General features: G+C 44.6%; 1 protein-coding gene across 9 annotated transcripts in view; it reads right to left on the minus strand.

Annotated features, from left to right (window-relative positions):
• Positions 1 to 17312, minus strand: part of ADHFE1 (alcohol dehydrogenase iron containing 1) — a 72376-nt gene that overhangs the window by 28930 nt on the left and 26134 nt on the right. For 7 of the 9 annotated variants that reach the window (XM_073583903.1, XM_073583907.1, XM_073583905.1 and 4 more), the window contains 3 exons: positions 13825 to 13862; positions 10760 to 10813; positions 9235 to 9389 (listed from right to left, as the gene is read on the minus strand). In XM_073583903.1, the coding sequence (XP_073440004.1) occupies positions 9235 to 9389; positions 10760 to 10813; positions 13825 to 13862 (247 nt within the window). Of the gene's footprint in view, positions 1 to 9234; positions 9390 to 10759; positions 10814 to 13824; positions 13863 to 16666; positions 16891 to 17312 lie in introns of those variants that run through there. The other 2 variants (XM_073583908.1, XM_073583909.1) reach the window with 2 other exon arrangements.

The following is a 17312-nucleotide window of genomic DNA, read 5'->3' on the forward strand; positions in this document are numbered from 1 at the left end:
AACCTGCTAGACGGATCCAGCAGAAAAACTGATCCGTTTCTTCAGTTCTCCAAAATTTACACCGTATCAGGTTTTTCTAAAAATAGCCGGATCCTGCCTGTTGGAAAAAACCTGATGTGTGAAAGGAGCCTAGTACTGCTATATTTTCTATAATAGTTTGTGAACTCCATATACAGAGCCCCTAAGTGCTAGAATAGGAGAATCCCCCCTCAAATGACCCCATTTTGGAAATTAAACCCTTATAGGAATTTATCTATAGGTGTAGAGATGATTTTGACTTCATGGGTGTTATCTAGATACAAGCAGCAGTGGATGTTGCGGAGTGAAAATTGCAAACTGCCGATGTAGTGCCCGTACATTGTGCCCAGCTCATGCACCCGTAAATTAGGCAAACATGCCAAATATGTGGACACTAACTGCGGTTTAGGCACAATGGGGCTCAGAAAGGAGGGGGCATTTGGATTTGAGAGCACAGAATTTGCTGAATTTCTTTTGGGGGGGCGAGGGCCATTTTACGTTTCCAGAACCTTTATACTACCAGTAACGTGGAAGCCCCCTATATTTCCGCTAACAAATTACGGACCTGAGTACTTGCTTTTTTTGTGGATTGAGTTGAAGCTTTTATAGGGACCATTTTACATAACATTTGGAATCACATTTATCCGGCGACCTACGCTGAGCCCTTACATCGGGGTTTCCCTTTAAATCTCCGAATGATGTAATTCAGATGAAACCCGAGGGACCCACTCACTATAATGAAGCAACAGAGTTACTCTGGACTTGGTCTGCCCTCTGTTTAGAGGTGTCCTTTTTTTTGCACAAAACTGTGGCAGATGGCACTTTTATGCACTCCTAATAAAAAAACGTACTCTGCCGGATCATAGGCCCGACAGCGTCCACAGTGCCTTCATCTGCCTCATTATAGGGAATCTTCCACCGGGGGTTCCTTCTGAATCCCTTATTTCAGAGATTTAGATGGAAATCCTGTTGTAAGCACTCAGTGTAGAGCACAGGATGAATATGTGCCGAGCCTTACTGCTATCTTTGGGAGGCAGAATGAACAAATATCGCCCCCATCGTGCCCCACGATACTCACCGGTCCGGTGCCATAGTCTGGTCTCTCCCTGCGGTCGCGGCATCCTGTGACCGGCCCGCGACGTCATTGCATGCTTTGCGCATGCGCCGTAGGCCGCGTCCCTCTCTCGGTTCTTATGCTCCGGCGGTGCCATGAACCGGAAGCACCGCCGGACCAATGGGGATTGCGTCCTAGGTATTTCAGGCCGCCCTCCTGTAATAGAGGCGCCTGATTGTGGTTGTTTCTTCCACACGTTAGGTCCCTGTGCCTTTGCCCCGTGCCCTGCGCCGTTTCTCACATCTTCCTCTGCTTCCATTGCAGTCCTACTCCGGTCCTGTGTGTTCCTGCTCCGTCCTGCCTGCCCGTGCCTTGCTCCTACAGTCCTACTCCAGTCCTGTGTGTTCCTTCTCCGTCCTGCCTGCCCGTGTCTTATTCCTGCAGTCGTACACCGGTCCTGCCTGCCCGTGTCTTATTCCTGTGGTCCTGCTCCGGTCCTGCCTGCCCGTGTCTTACTCCTGCAGTTCTACTCCGGTCCTGTGTGCTCTTGCTCCGTCCTGCCTGTTCCCCTTTATCTCCAGCTGTCCTACTCCAGTCTCTCCACCCGAGCTCTACGCCTACTCTGAGCTCGTGGTACCTGGTCCTCTGTCTCGCTCCAGTCTATTCCGAACCGCCCCTCTTGGTACCGTCAACCGTGGCATTCGAACCCCTGGGCCTGCTCCTAATCGTCCCTGTATAGGGGTCGGCTCCACCTGGTTGCTCGCCCGGGGTCCCCTCGGTGCCACGGTCCATAGGGTCCACTCCTGGAATCCTGCCTTGCCTAGCGAAACCCTAACAGTACGATCAGGCTATGGATTCCGCCGGTGCTTCTACACCCGCTCAAAAGGAGTTGCTCTTTTTATGGGAGAACCAGGGGCGCATCATGTCCGTAATGAAATCCATGGAATCGCGCTTGTCAGCTCTTCAGGCCGCCGATCCGGGAAATGCCGCTCAGCTGTCCAGTCTCAAACAGGAGCTGGGCCAGCAGCGTGACGCTCAGTCCCATATCTTGACTTATATGGCCTCTGTAGACAATCACTTGGTCGCTCTCTAGTCCGCCTCCGCAGCATCTGCCTCTCCCCCAGGTCCCTTTTCTTTTCCTTCTCCTCGCCTTGCCAAACGACCCTGGTTCAATGGCGACCCCAAACATTGCAGAGGGTTCTTGAACCAATGTAGCCTTCACTTCGAGCTGCTACCTCACCAGTATCCCTCCGATAGGGCCAAAGTGGCCTTTATCATGTCCCATCTTGAGGGAGAGGCCTTGTCCTGGCTAAACCCCCTCTGGGAGAGGGACGATCCTGTGGTCTCGAATCTTCCGGTCTTTTTGTATACATTCAGGAGGGTCTTTGACGAGCCAGGTCGGCTACCATCTCTTAATGAGTCCCTTTTTAACCTCCACCTGGGCGCTCTCACCATCGGACAGTAATCTATCCGGTTCCGCACACTTTCCTCTGAGTTGGGATGGAATAATGCGGCACTGGTAGGGGCATTCTGGCGTGGTCTCTCAGGGAGGATAAAAGATGAGTTGGCGGGTCGAGATACCCCCACCACTCGAGGACCTGATTTCTCTGGCTACCCGCATAGATCTCCGGTTCCAAGAGCGCACCCGGGAATTGGCTAGAGATAGGAGACCCACGAGACCCGCTCTTTCCTCCAACCAGTCCTCTAGTTCTCGTCCAGCCGGGTTGACCGTGTCAAGTTGGCCGCGGTCCGGCAAAGAGAGAGACGGGCACAAGGTCTGTGTCTCTATTGTGGAGGAGCTTCGCATTTCATCCGTTCCTGTCCTGAGAGACCAGGAAACTCGTCCGCCTAGGCCAGGTAAGAGAGGCCTCCCTAGGTGTCCATGATTCCTCTCAACCACTTACAATCTCCGTTCTTTTAATTTCGGGGCAGAGGCGTGGCTCCGAGGTGGCCTACGTGGATTCAAGCGCAGCAGGTAACTTCATCCGGCGTGAAGAGGTGGAGAAGTACCAGATTCCCATGGTCACTCTGAAGAATCCTCGGCTAATTGCGTCGGTGGACGGCCGACCGCTACCGGAATCCATCACCATGGTCACCAAAGAAGTAGGCTTGCAAGTCGGCGCCTTACACCATGAAAGAATAGCCTTCTACGTGCTCCCTGGTCTTTCCCATGCGATCCTCTTGGGACTTCCGTTGCTACGGACACATCAGCCAGTTCTCGACTGGTCATCCGGAGAGGTTCTTCACTGGGGTCACTCGTGCCATGATCGGTGCCTGAATCCTATTCGGCTGGCTACTTCTTCACGTCCACCCTCCGACCTCTCGGCTTTACCTTCAGCCTATAGGTCCTACGCAGACGTCTTTGATAAGAAGGAAGCAGAGGTCCTTCCCCCGCACTGGCCTTTTGATTGTCCTATCGAGCTAGTTCCCGGTTCCACTCATCCTCGGGGTAGAATCTACCCACTGTCTCCTGCAGAGACCTTGGCCATGTCCGAATATGTCAGGGAGAATCTTGCCAGGGGCTTCATACGGAAATCCTCCCCTCCCGCAGGAGCCGGCTTCTTCTTCGTCAAAAAGAAGGACGGCTCTCTGCGTCCGTGCATTGACTATAGGGGCCTGAACAACATCACCATCAAGAACAGGTACCCCCTTCCTCTCATTCTGGAGCTGTTTGATCGCCTCAGAGGAGCACGGATTTTTCCAAGTTAGATCTCAGAGAAGCCTACAATCTGATCCGTATCCGCGCAGGCGATGAATGGAAGACCGCTTTTAACACTCGAGACGGTCACTATGAGTACCTTGTCATGCCTTTTGGTCTGTGTAATGCTCCCGCTGTGTTTCAAGAATTTGTCAATGAGATCTTCCGGGACCTCTTGTACTCCTGTTGTACTGTACTTGGACGACATTTTTGTTTTCTCGCCATACCTTTCGTCTCATAGGAGGAGTGTCCGCTTGGTTCTCCAGCGCCTTCCAGAGAATCGCCTGTACGCTAAGATGGAGAAATGTCTCTTTGAGCAGACCTCGTAACTATTTTTGGGCTACATCATCTCCGACGCTGGATTGAAGATGGATCCGGAGAAACTGTCCGCCATTCTCAAGTGGCCTCGTCCCGTCGGCATAAAAGCTATCCAACGGTTTCTTGGATTCGCCAACTATTACCGGCAATTTATTCCTTTTTTCTTCAATTACCAAACCCATTTCCGCCCTCACCCGAAAGGGGACGAGCTCCAACTCTTGGACCACGGAGGCTGAAGAGGCCTTTCTGACATTAAAACGGGCATTCTCTACAGCTCCAGTCTTGTCCCATCCCGTGAGCAGCAAACCCTTTGTGCTGGAGGTGGATGCCTCTTAAACAGGAGCCGGGGCTGTCCTATCTCAGAAGACCATCTCTGGTCGCCTACACCCCTGTGGATTCTTCTCCAAGGCCTTTTCTCCGTCCGAGTGCAATTACTCAATTGGCGACCTTGAACTCTTGGCCATAAAATTAGCCTTGGAGGATTGGTGCCACCTTCTGGAGGAGGCTGTCCACCCTTTTGTGATTTACTCAGACCACAAGAACCTGGCCTATCTTCACTCTGCCCAGAGACTCAATCCTCGACAGGCTAGGTGGTCCTTGTTTTTCGCTCGCTTCAATTTTGAGCTCCATTTCGCCCGGGTGACAAGAACACCAAGCTGACGCCTTATCCAGAGTCTTCCAGCCGTCCGAGGATGGAGATGAACCCGCTCACATTATTGAGCCCTCAAGGATAATCACCGTGGCTCCGGTGAATCTGCTTTCTCCACCCCCAGGCAAGACTCTCTTGCCCGAGGATGCCAAGAGAAGAGTCCTACTCTGGGGCCATTCTTCCAAACTGGCAGGCCATGCCGGGACCAAGAAGACTCTCATCTCTCGGTACTACTGATTGCCTACCCTCCACCAAGATGTGGCGGACTTCGTGGCCTCTTGTCACTCCTGCGCAAGAAATAAAGTTCCACGACGACCTCCGTCCGGCTTGCTCCTCCCCCTGCCCATCCCTACAGTACCTTGGGAACAAGAAAGTTCATTCGGCACATTGGCATAAATGAAAAAAAACTATTAGGCTAGTATGCCATATTAAAATGCAAAAAACACCTGACGCGTTTCTGGTGCACAAAGGCACCCTTAGTCATAGGTAAATAAAAACAAGATGCATAGAAAAATATATACAGGTTACAAACCAATCACAAAGCTTGCAATTAATTACAAAAACTGGCAACACATGAAAGGAAGATTGAGCGGTTCCCTGCAACGAGACAGATCACTCCAGGATCGAAGCCCCCAAGAAAAAAAAAAAGGAAAGAAAAATAAATAAATCAATCATACAGTCAAACACATAATTAGTCGATATTAGACAGATCATACTTGAATTTTATACAACTGGAGAATTTAATTGTACATAGACGAAAAAAAAAAAATTTCCACAATAATATAAATGGATATATCTAACAGTAATTAAATAACTCCAAAATTATCTTCCAATAGGAAATGGATTTTCTGCGCAGAAATAAATGATTCCATGCGAAGGGTGTGAGTGAGTGCCTACGAACAATATATAGAATTAGTCAGAATCAAAAGGAATTTTTACACCTCAAAAATAATTTGTAGTCGCCTACAAGTTGAGGTTGCCTGCTTCGCTTAGAAACCCGAACACCTTCCACGTTTCTCTCCTGAAACCTGTGGTAGTAAGTCGGTTTCACTCTTCACCCTGTTCCGTTCCTCGGCCGGTTGGTACCGACGACACCTTTGAGGTAAGAGATATCCTCGCTATGAAAAGAATCAGGGGTAGGCCATTTTTTCTTATTGACTGGAAGGGTTTAGGCCCTGAGGAGGTGTCTTGGGAGCCTCGGAAGAACATCAACGTTCCCTGCCTTCTAAGAGATTTTTCGTCAATCACAGGAGGGGGCGGCTTAAGGGGGGGGGGGGTACTATTATCGCCCCCATCGCGCCCCACAATACTCACCGGTCCGGTCCCGCGCCACAGCCTGGTCTCTCCCGGTGGTCGCGGCGTCCTGTGACCGGCCGGCGGCATCATTGCATGCTTTGCGCATGCGCCGTAGGCCGCGGCCCTCTCTTGGTTCTTATGCTCTGGCGGTGCCTTGAACGAGAAGCACCGCCGGACCAATGGGGGTTGCGTTCTGGGTAGTTCAGGCCACCCTCCTGTAATGGAGGCGCCTGATCTTGGTTGTTTCTTCCGCATGTTAGGTCCCCGTGCCTTTGCCCCGTGCCCTGCGCCGATTCTCACATCTTCCTCTGCTTCCATTGCAGTCCTACTCCGGTCCTGTGTGTTCCTGCTCCATCCTGCCTGCCCGTGCCTTGCTCCTACAGTCCTACTCCAGTCCTGTGTGTTCCTTCTCCGTCCTGCCTGCCCGTGTCTTATTCCTGCAGTCGTACACCGGTCCTGCCTGCCCGTGTCTTATTCCTGTGGTCCTGCTCCGGTCCTGCCTGCCCGTGTCTTACTCCTGCAGTTCTACTCCGGTCCTGTGTGTTCTTGCTCCATCCTTCCTGTTCCCCTTTGTCTCCAGCTGTCCTACTCCAGTCTCTCCACCCGAGCTCTACGCCTACTCTGAGCTCGTGGTACCTGGTCCTCTGTCTCGCTCCAGTCTATTCCGAGCCGCCCCTCTTGGTACTGGCAACCGTGGCATTCGAACTCCTGGGCCTGCTCCTAACGGTCCCTGTATAGGGGTCGGCTCCACCTGGTTGCTCGCCCGGGGTCCCCTCGGTGCCACGGTCCAGAGGGTCCACTCGTGGAATCCTGCCTTGCCTAGTGAAACCCTAACAACAAATCAAGAGCTAGTGAAGAATTGGTTTTATTTCTTTTTTTTTTTACACCATTCCTTTTGCATTATAAGTAATTAGACAACTTTATTGTTCGGGTCGGTGCGATTACAGCGATACCAGATTTCAATTTTTTTTATGTTTGGCTGCTGTCACACACTAAAAGACACTTTTTTTTTTTACAAAAACTATTTTTTCGCATCACCATATTTTGAGAACGATAATTTTTCCATATTTTTCCACATTGCGGCATATTTTTTGTGGGACAAGTTAACGTTTTTGTTGGTACCATTTTCGGGCTCATGACATTTTTGATCACTTTCTATTCCATTTTTTGGGCCGCAGAATAAACAAAAACCAGCAATTCAGGGTTTTTTTTTTAATGCCGTTCCGCATATGGTTAAACTGATAAGGCACCTTTATTCTTCGGGTTAGCATGATTACAGTGATACCCCGTTTATATAGTTTATGTTTTGGCGCTCTTACACAATAAAAACTATTTTATAGAAAAAATAATTATTTTTGCACTGCTTTATTCTGAGACATTAACTTACGTCGTGGTAAATTCCAGTCTTCAGACACAGTGATCGCAGGAAGGTGCCTGCTGGTTTTGTTGCCACTGGGAATTTTGCCACCCCCTGAAACTACGATCAATGTGATGTCCATGTGCGAGCGCGCACCCCTACGTGTGTTTCGCTGTAGCTTCCTCATGGGGTCCTGATGTCAGAAACATACTTGTGGGTACTTAGACCGGTATACCATGTTTTGGTGGGTGAAACAGGGATAGATCCCCATTTATTTGGGTCAAAGTTCACATTGTCTATTTTGGACATTTATATGTATTTTTGGACATATATGTGGGTCTGTATAGGGTACAGTATTTACCTGTGTTTTGGTGCTCATGATGCGGCACGCTTTTTTCTAGTTTTGGTGCATTCTGACCTGTGTCAAATGGCTCTGTAATTGTTTGTGATTCTTCTGTATATGATCTTAAATATTCACACTATTAAATGCAAGCTTTATAATTGACACTTTTGTGAATTGGTATGGTTTATATGCTCCATTTTTCTGTGTATTCAAGTGCGACATGGAGCCTCCACACAATTCCATCAAAGCCTGCGCTCCAAAACATAGCTCCTTCCTTTTGGAGCAATGTCCCCAAACACTAGATTTCCATCATAAATGGGATCGCTGTACTCAGCAGAAATTGCACAACAAATTTTGAGGTTCATCTTCTCCTGGTACCCTTGAGAAAATGAAAAATTTGGGTCAAAAGCAATATTTTTGTGGGAAATATATGTATTTTTTCATTTTCATGGCTCAACGTTCTAAATTTCTGTGAAGCAACTGGAGGCTCAAGGTGCTCACCACACATCTAGATAAATTCTTTGAAGAGTCTAGGTTCTAAAATGGGGTCATTTGTGGAGGGTTTTCACTCTTTAGGCACATCAGGGGGTCTGCAAATGCGACATGGCATCCACTATCGATTCAAGCCAATTTTGCGTTCAAAAAGTCAAATGGTGGTCCTTCTCTTCCGAGCTCTGCCATGCTCCCAAACAGAAGTTTTGCTCCACATACGGAGTATCGTCATACTTGGGAGAAGTTGTAAAATAAATTGTATGGTCTATTTTCTCCTGTTACCCTTCTAAAAATGCAAAATTTGGGGCTTTAATTCCTGTGAACCATGTAAAGGATTAATACACTTCTTGAATGCTTGAATGTGGTTTTTAGTACCTTGAGGGATGCAGTTGTTAGAATGGTGCCACTTTAGGGTATTTTCTGTCATATAGGCACCTAAAATTCACTTCAAATGATATGGTCCCTACAAAAAAATGGTTCTGTAAATTTTGCTGGAAAAGTGAGAAATTGCTGGTAAACTTTTAACCCTTCTAACTTCCTACCCCCCAAAAAATTTATTTTTCAAAAATGATATTGATGTAAAGTAAACATATGGTAAATATTATTTATTAAATATTTTGTGTGACATAACTCTTGTTTAAAGGACATAAAAATTGAAAGTTGGAAAATTGCAAAATTTTCACCAAGAGGAGAAAAACCGCTGCCATGTCCTTCTCTCCTCTCCACACTGAAAAGACGAACACTTGGCCAAGCTGAGCATTCATGTGTATGAGTCAGTAGGAAAAGATAGTGGTCAGGCGAACAATGTCAATGTCATAGCTTACTAATCACATATTGACATTACCGTGCACATTTTATATTAACTGCCATACCTTCCGATCATATTGAACGCAGGATATCAGGTCATACATTACTTTTTATCTAATATGTTATCTGTAATATTTAACGCATGCTACAACTTTTTCGCCATACTCCGAACAAGCAGTTAGCAAGGCACTGTGGTCTTTACCTTGTATCTGTCGGCTCCACCCTGACATTGTCATACATGCAGAATCTGATGTTATTCTTTGTCAGTGAATTTATCACAGCTTTAACAGGTGGCAGACCTGCAAGGTTCTTGTCTGTCATCACAAATACATTTTTTGCACCCATATTCTGCAAATCCTTTGTAAAAAACAGAATACAAAGAAATAAGTGATAGGATTGTGTCAACCCCTCTATAACCCAATATATCTATACGTTGACTGACATGAAAAAAATTTTAACACTACTTTTTGCATGGAATTTTCATGATAATATGTGGTCAGGTTTCCAATTATCCATTCACCAGAACTGAATTAAGAGCAGCCTCTTCATGCCCAAAACTACAGTATATAGTAGCAGCAATCAAACCCATGGCTTTCTGAGAGAGGGGTCTGTCTGCTATCATTCACTGACTACAGAATGATATTTTTATCTACTTTAAGTTCTTTTCAAATAATGCTTGAACGAAACCATGAATTCACATACCGTAATTACAAACCGAATAGGTTTATGGACCATGCCTAGTCATAGATAAAGAAATTCAATGCATCTATGATTTTTCTAGCAATAAAAAAGAAAACACCAAACATTTTGGTAAATAATATAGGGGCTATGTTCCCAGAAAATGCATCATCCTAATAGACCTGAGAAACACAAGCTGGGTGTCCGTTTGGGACCCAGAGACTCTGCCACTATTCACACTAGGTAGGTTTTACCGTTAGTGTAGTTACTGTCTCAAATGGGTACACCTTGCCGTGGTGGGACAGCTTTATACTTTTTTGATCAAAATAGTGTTTACCAAGTACCCTATGTTATTTAATGCACTTGCTTTTTTACTTATTTATTTTCATTAGGGTATATACACACATTGTCTTTTCTTTGGATTTGCTAAATTAACCTGCAGTCTACAGAACAGAAAGCGGTAATGCAGGTAGATTGTGTCTCCTTGCTCCACTACAGATTTTAACTGTAGCTCCTTTGAATTTGATACATTGTTTTTTCCTTTGGTTTTGCATCCTAATAGACCTGCAGCATGTCACGAGTTATAAAGCGCTTCTGAACTTTTACGAACTATGACACAATTGCCCTGCTATATTCCGTGTTGACTGAAAATAAAGATCAAGCGAGATTTTGCCCTTCTGCTCCATGGGAGGTTTCTGGCCTCCCTGAGCTCACCTTAGGACACCTGCGTTACGGTTTTACAGGTACCGCCCCAGTCAAACTCCCCACTTGCCACTGTCCCCGAAGCGGGTCACACTCCCGCCCAGCCCCGCGGCGTGGGTAGCCGGGGAAGGGGGAAAAAAGTGTGCTTGGAGCCAGAAGTGAGAGCCCCTCAGGACTCGCCTCCCCGCCTCACTGAGTAAGTGAAAAAACAATAAGAGTAGTGGTATTTCACCGGCAGCATCCCCTTTAAGTTATAAAGTTGAGTTATAAAGTGCTTCTGAACTTTTACGAACTATGACACAATTGCCCTGCTAAACTCAGTGTTGACTGTTGTATCTTCTCCTTACCATTCCCACTTCTTTTGTAACACCTTCTCCATATCTGATGTTAGAAACAGACATCTGAAAGATGGAAATAAATCCATGAGAAATAATTGTGCGTAAGTGACAGGACCGTTGTCAAATGTGAATAACAGACACGAAAATACCATGTTAATTATTACCTACTATCTAAAGGTATGCTACATTTATCCATGTGAAACACTAACTGTGACCGCACACCAAGAGACCACAGGTATCTGTTTCCTCAAAAATAAGCCCTGGCATGATGTTACAAGATTTTTGGAGGGTGCTTGAAATATAAGCCATACTCCAAAATTAAGCCCTAGTTACAGTCAGGACCGGTGTTAGAGGGGAGGAGAAGAAATCTGGGCATTTGACCAGGACCTCCACTCTTGGGGGCCCCTAGCATTTCTATTTCGAGGTTAAAACTCTTTAAAGTACCTTTGGTGACATCATGGTCATGTGACTATGATGTCACCAAAGTTCCTTTAAATGCAGGAGGAACTAAAGAGGAGACAGGCTGGTATATGCCACGTGTGCAGTGTGTATATACATGTGTACGTACCCCGAAAATAAGACCTACCCCAGAAATAAGCCCTACCCCAGAAATAAGCCCTAGAATCATTTTACAGGATTTTTGGAGTATACTTGAAATATAAGCCCTACTCCAAAAATAAGCCCCAGTTACAGTTAGGGCCAGTGTTACGTAGGAAGGGGGGAAACTGGGCAATTTCTCAGGACCCCCACTCTCTTAGGGACCTGGAGAAATTGCCAAAGGTCCTTTTTACTGCAGGAGTCTAGAGGAGCTAAAGAGGAGACAGGATGGTATGTACCGTATATGCAGAGTGTGTATATACAGGTGTATGTATGTGCTGTGTGCATATACATGTGTATATGCAGTGTGTGTCTAATCATGTGTTTAGATTTGAATAATCGTTGATTTTTTTGTTCAAGACTAAATATGGATTGTTGTTCATAAAAAAAAAAAAAAAAAATAAGACATTTAGTGAAAATAAGCCCTAAACCAACTTTTGGAGCAAAAAGTAATATAAGATCCTGTTTTTGTTTCCCATGGTATCATAATGACAGGGGCATTCATTGAAGTGAGTGGGTCACATATACCAACAGTATGACCTCTTGGTTTAATTTCACATCACTACACCCTTTACACCCAGAGATAGTGCTTGTTTGTTCACATCCACAAGGCCACCATACACATTAGATAACAGTCGGTCAAATTCACAGACTTCGATGGGAACAGAAAGGGGCCTCTCCACTCTTCTCTGACAGATGACCAATGGAAAATCTTTTTGCAGCTCTTACAGAGAACACATGAGTGCTTGACCGAGTGGAGCATTCCTATGTATTGGGTGAGTCGGGAGAAATAGCTGCCAGCCGAACAATTATACGGCCGACACATAACTAATGCATATGGCCAGCTTTTCTATTTACTAAAAAGAAGGGTCACTTTCTCCTTTATTATATTTGCCTATATAATGGACTTGCAGAGAGAGAAATCCCTAGTTAGGTCCACGCTGAGCATGCGATATTTGGAAGAGACAAATATGTGCCTAATCGCCAGTGGGCACTAAAACACCTAGCTCATCTCCACATAGTATGTACGTCACTGGTTAGCCATCAAATAGTGACAATGGGTCAATTCTTTATAAATCGATTGATAATGAAGAAACGTTCCCCGTCAGTGTGTAAACGGCATGTGCTGTCGGCAATATGTAAACTGTATGGGACCGAACTCTCATATTGACAATATTTGGTCCCATACTATTTTCATTAGTCCGTGTAAGACTATGTGCCCACGTAGCGTTTTTTTCCGGACACTAAAAACCGGACTCCTTCCCAGAAATCGCGTGTTTTTTTTCCCCCCGCGCGATTTTACCGCGATTATGTTCGCGATTTTGCTCCGATTTTCGCGTGCGATATTCAAGCACTTTCCAAGCGATTTGAAGCATCGCTTGGAAAGTGATTGACAGGTTGGTCACACTCGTCAAACATAGTGTTTGACAAGTGTGACCAGATTTTTACTATTGAGGCCGCCTATGCGGCATCAATAGTAAAAGACAGAATGTTAAAAATGAGAAAAAAAATAAAAAATCGGGGTATATTTACCTTCCGACGTCCCGCGCAGTCTCAGCGATGCCTTGCGAGACCTGTGATGACGTTAGTCTCGCGTTTCTATAGCGATCTCATGAGACCGCTAGAGTCACGTGAGACTACGTCATCACAGGACCTTGCCGCAAGGCATTACTGGGAACGCTGAGGCCCGGGATGGCAGCGCGGGACATCGGAAGGTAAATATACCCCGATTTTTTATTCTTTTTTTTTTACAGGGGTATGGTGCCCAGGGCCTGGAGGACAGTCTCCTCTCCTCCACACCGTGGGTACCAACCGCACATGAGACGCTTAACTTCCCGCATGGTGGGCATAGCCACATGCGGGAAGTAAGCGATTCTCATGCATTCCTATGGGTGCGGAATCGTGGAAATTCTTTGCGATTCCGCACAAAAGAATGAGCATGCTGCGATTTTTTCCACGATGCGATTCCGCCGCGGAAAAAAGCGCAGCATTAGCACAGCATGTGCGGAATGCCATAGAAATGCATGGGGTGCGTTCTGTACACGATTTTTAAACGTTTTTGCAGCGTTTTCACGCCGAAAATCGCGGCAAAAATGCTTAAAAATCGCTACGTGGGCACACAGCCTAAAAGGATCTTTCAAAAACCGTTGATTGACTTCTTAGATGATCTATTAGTGCTTTATCAGGGCAGAAATCTGCCAGTGTAAATGCAGGTTTACGCATACTACAGCAAACTTATTTTTTTCACTTGACCTGCTCTTGAGAGAACACGCAAGCACCCAAAAGGCCGTGGTGCCGTCTATTGTGGCACTTAGCTACGAGCAACTCAAAAACTCATACTACATACAGACAGAAAGTAACTTAGGTGATAACATCACCTGCAGATCACACGCTCTGCTGAAGACGACCAGTATTGTTCAGCAACCACAGATTAAGCCTTTACAAAGCAGGAATGAGCATACATAAAGGACACATACCTCAAATGCATAGTCTGTTGTTATTGGAGATGATGGAGCTGAAAGTAAAATATGTTAAATGCATGAATGTATGGTAATGTTATGTATCTGACCAAATATTATACATCCTGCTCCATTCTGTAAGCATTAAAGAGAATGTGTCATCAGAAAACGGTCTATTGTTTAAATAAGGTTTTTGTGTTGCATACATTTTTTTTTCCACAAATTTTTGGCAATGTTTTTTTCTCCATATCGTGACCTATATTAAATAACACTTCTTTTCACAAAGAGTTTTGAGCACGCTTCTTATCATCAGAGGTATAAAAAAAAATGGCCAAAACAATCTATGTATTAGCGGGTAACTCACAAGTAGTATACAGATCTGAAAAAAGGGAAGCACTAATACCCAAATTTAAAAAAAGAAGATAATCTTTATTCAAAATTTAAGCAAAAAAAAAAAAAAATTAAAAAAGGAGTGTCGACATAATAACCCCATTTCCCCCAGGATTTGTAACTAGACAAAATACACCCAATGAAGAGCCTGAAGCGAAACGCGTGTTGGGGTTCCTGCACCTCATATCCCCTGGATTTGTATGGATATCATTTGAACTGGGTTCATGTCTCTGTGTATTTTATACATTACTTGCGCCTGTTTGCACAGTTATGAGACAGCTATTGGTCTAGATACCTAATGTGAATTTTTGAATTTCTCACACACAGTGTTCACATTATTTGCCATACCTATGTCTGTATAATACATGCTGGTTTGCTCATAAAACCTATATGCTGATAGCTACTTATATCTATCATAGGAACTTGATTTTTATGTATAAATGATTTATATATTTGTAGGCCATTTTGAGCACAAGTCATGTCATTTTGAACTTTATAACCTTTTAGAGCTGTCTATATATTCTGCAGAGACATTTATTTATGTATTTTTTTTAATCATGTTTGCTTACATTTTGAACAAAGATTATCTGCTAGTATAAATTTGGGTATTGGTTCTTGCTTTTTGGATCTGTTCTTATCATCAGGGGCAGGATTACTCTGACCGGTAAGGCTATGTGCACATGTTGCGAATTCTCCAGCGGATCCGCAGCGTTTTTGGCCCTGCGGGTCTGCAGCAGATTCTGTTGCGTTGTACAGTAGCATTAGGCTGCGTTCACACAACGGTTTTTTTTCTCGAATTTAACAAATAATCCGCTTAAAAAACTCTTAAAAAGAAGCTTCCCATTCATTTTAATGCATTTTGCACTTTTTGTGCATATTGATGCGTTTTTTCCGCAAAAAAAAAAAAACGCTTTGCGGTAAAAAACGCAGCATGCTCATTAATTTCGCGGAAAATTCCGCATTTCTCGCTATTTTCTATGTGTCTGGAAACACACGTTTTTTGGGAAGGAATCCTGTTTTTATGCAGAAATTTTCTGCATACGTGTGCTCATAGCCTTAAAGTCAATGGGATTTGAAAACCGCTGTGCACATGCTGCGGAAAAATCCACGCGGATTAGCTGCGGGTTCATTTCCGCAGCATGTCAATTCTTTGGGCGGTTCTGCAGCGTTTCTGCACCCATTGACTTGCATTGACCCGCAGCAAAACCGCAGATCTCAAAAAGATCTGCGGCTTTGCTGTGGATGAAATGCTGCAGATCGGGAGGGGGGGGAAGAGTGGGGGCGGAGTGTGGGCGGTGAGTGTGTGTGTGGGCGGTGACTGGGCGTGTATGTGTGTGTGGGCTATGTGTGTGTGTGGGGGTCTGCGGGGCTCATCGGGCTGGCCGGGGGTCTGGTGGGGCCTGTGCGATGGTCATCGGGATGTCGGGGGTCCGTGCGGGGCTGTCGGGGGTCCGTGCGGGGCTGTGGGGGGGCTGTGCATGTATGTATGCATGTATGTGTGTGTATGTGTATGCAGGCATCGTCCGATGGGACTACAAGTCCCATCCGGCCATGCCTGCTACCCTGAGAGTGATTGACACATTAGCCAGTGATGGGACAGTAGTAGTCCCATCATCCGGCTAATGTGTTGAATGTAAAAAAACAAAACAAAAAACAAACAAAAAAAAACCCAACAACATAAAACATAACATACAAAGCATACATATAACATACAGAACATATAACATACGGAACATACATATAACATATAGAACATACAACATATAAGATACAGAACATACAACATACAGAACATATAACATACAGATAACATACAGAACATACAAAATATAAGATACAGAACATACAACATACAGAACATATAACATAGGAACATACAGAACATACAACATATAACATACAGAACATACAACATACAGAACATACAACATATAACATACAGAACATACGGAACATACATATAACATATAGAACATACAACATACAGATAACATACAGAACATACAACATACAACATACAGAACATACAACATACAGAACATACAACATATAAGATACAGAACATACATATAAGATACAGAACATACAACATATAACATACAGAACATACAACATATAACATACAGAACATACAACATACAGAACATACAACATATAAGATACAGAACATACATATAAGATACAGAACATACATATAAGATACAGAACATACAACATACAGAACATACAACATATAAGATACAGAACATACATATAAGATACAGAACATACAACATACAACATATAAGATACAGAACATACAACATATAAGATACAGAACATACAACATATAAGATACAGAACATACAACATATAAGATACAGAACATACAACATACAGAACATACAACATACAGAACATACAACATACAGAACATACAGAACATACAACATATAACATACAGAACATATAACATAGAGTACGTACTCACCGCACACACCTTGGTCCCCAAAGCTATCGATCTCCCGTAATAAATATAAAATAATAAACCAACCTATATTTACTTTTCCGTTGTAGTCCAATTAATATCGAGGGTCCCACGACGATCTCCCGTGGAGAAAAGCCGCATCAGCTGATGCGACCGCTCTCCAGGGGCTCCAGCACTGAAATGACAGGAGAAGGTAATCCTCTGCGATGTATATCCCTCCGCGGGGAAAGACGTCCTGTAACCCTAACCCTATCTATCCATCTATCTATAAATCCATCTATCTATCTATCCTTCCATCCATCCATCTGTGTGTGTAATAAAGTGTGGGTTGGACCAATGTAAATGAGGAGGTTGGACAGAAATGACATCACAAATCTTTTTTTTTTTGTTTGTTAAATAACATCTTTATTTAGCTTACAAAAATGCATACAAATCCGCAGGGAAAAACGCACTGAAAAACCGCATCAGATCCGCATCAAAAACACACATGCATTTTCTGCCAAGAGCTGCGTTTTTTGTGCAGAAAAATCCGCGGGAGACTCAACAACATGTGCACATATCCTTAGGCTATGTGCACACGTTGCAGATTCTGCTGCGGATTTTTCCGCCAGATTTTCCTAAATCCGCAGGTAAAATGACCTGCATTTTA

The sequence above is a fragment of the Dendrobates tinctorius genome, unplaced genomic scaffold (assembly GCF_039654945.1).
Source record: "Dendrobates tinctorius isolate UK_male_01 unplaced genomic scaffold, ASM3965494v1 ptg000082l, whole genome shotgun sequence".
Taxonomy (NCBI): Eukaryota; Metazoa; Chordata; class Amphibia; order Anura; family Dendrobatidae; genus Dendrobates; species Dendrobates tinctorius.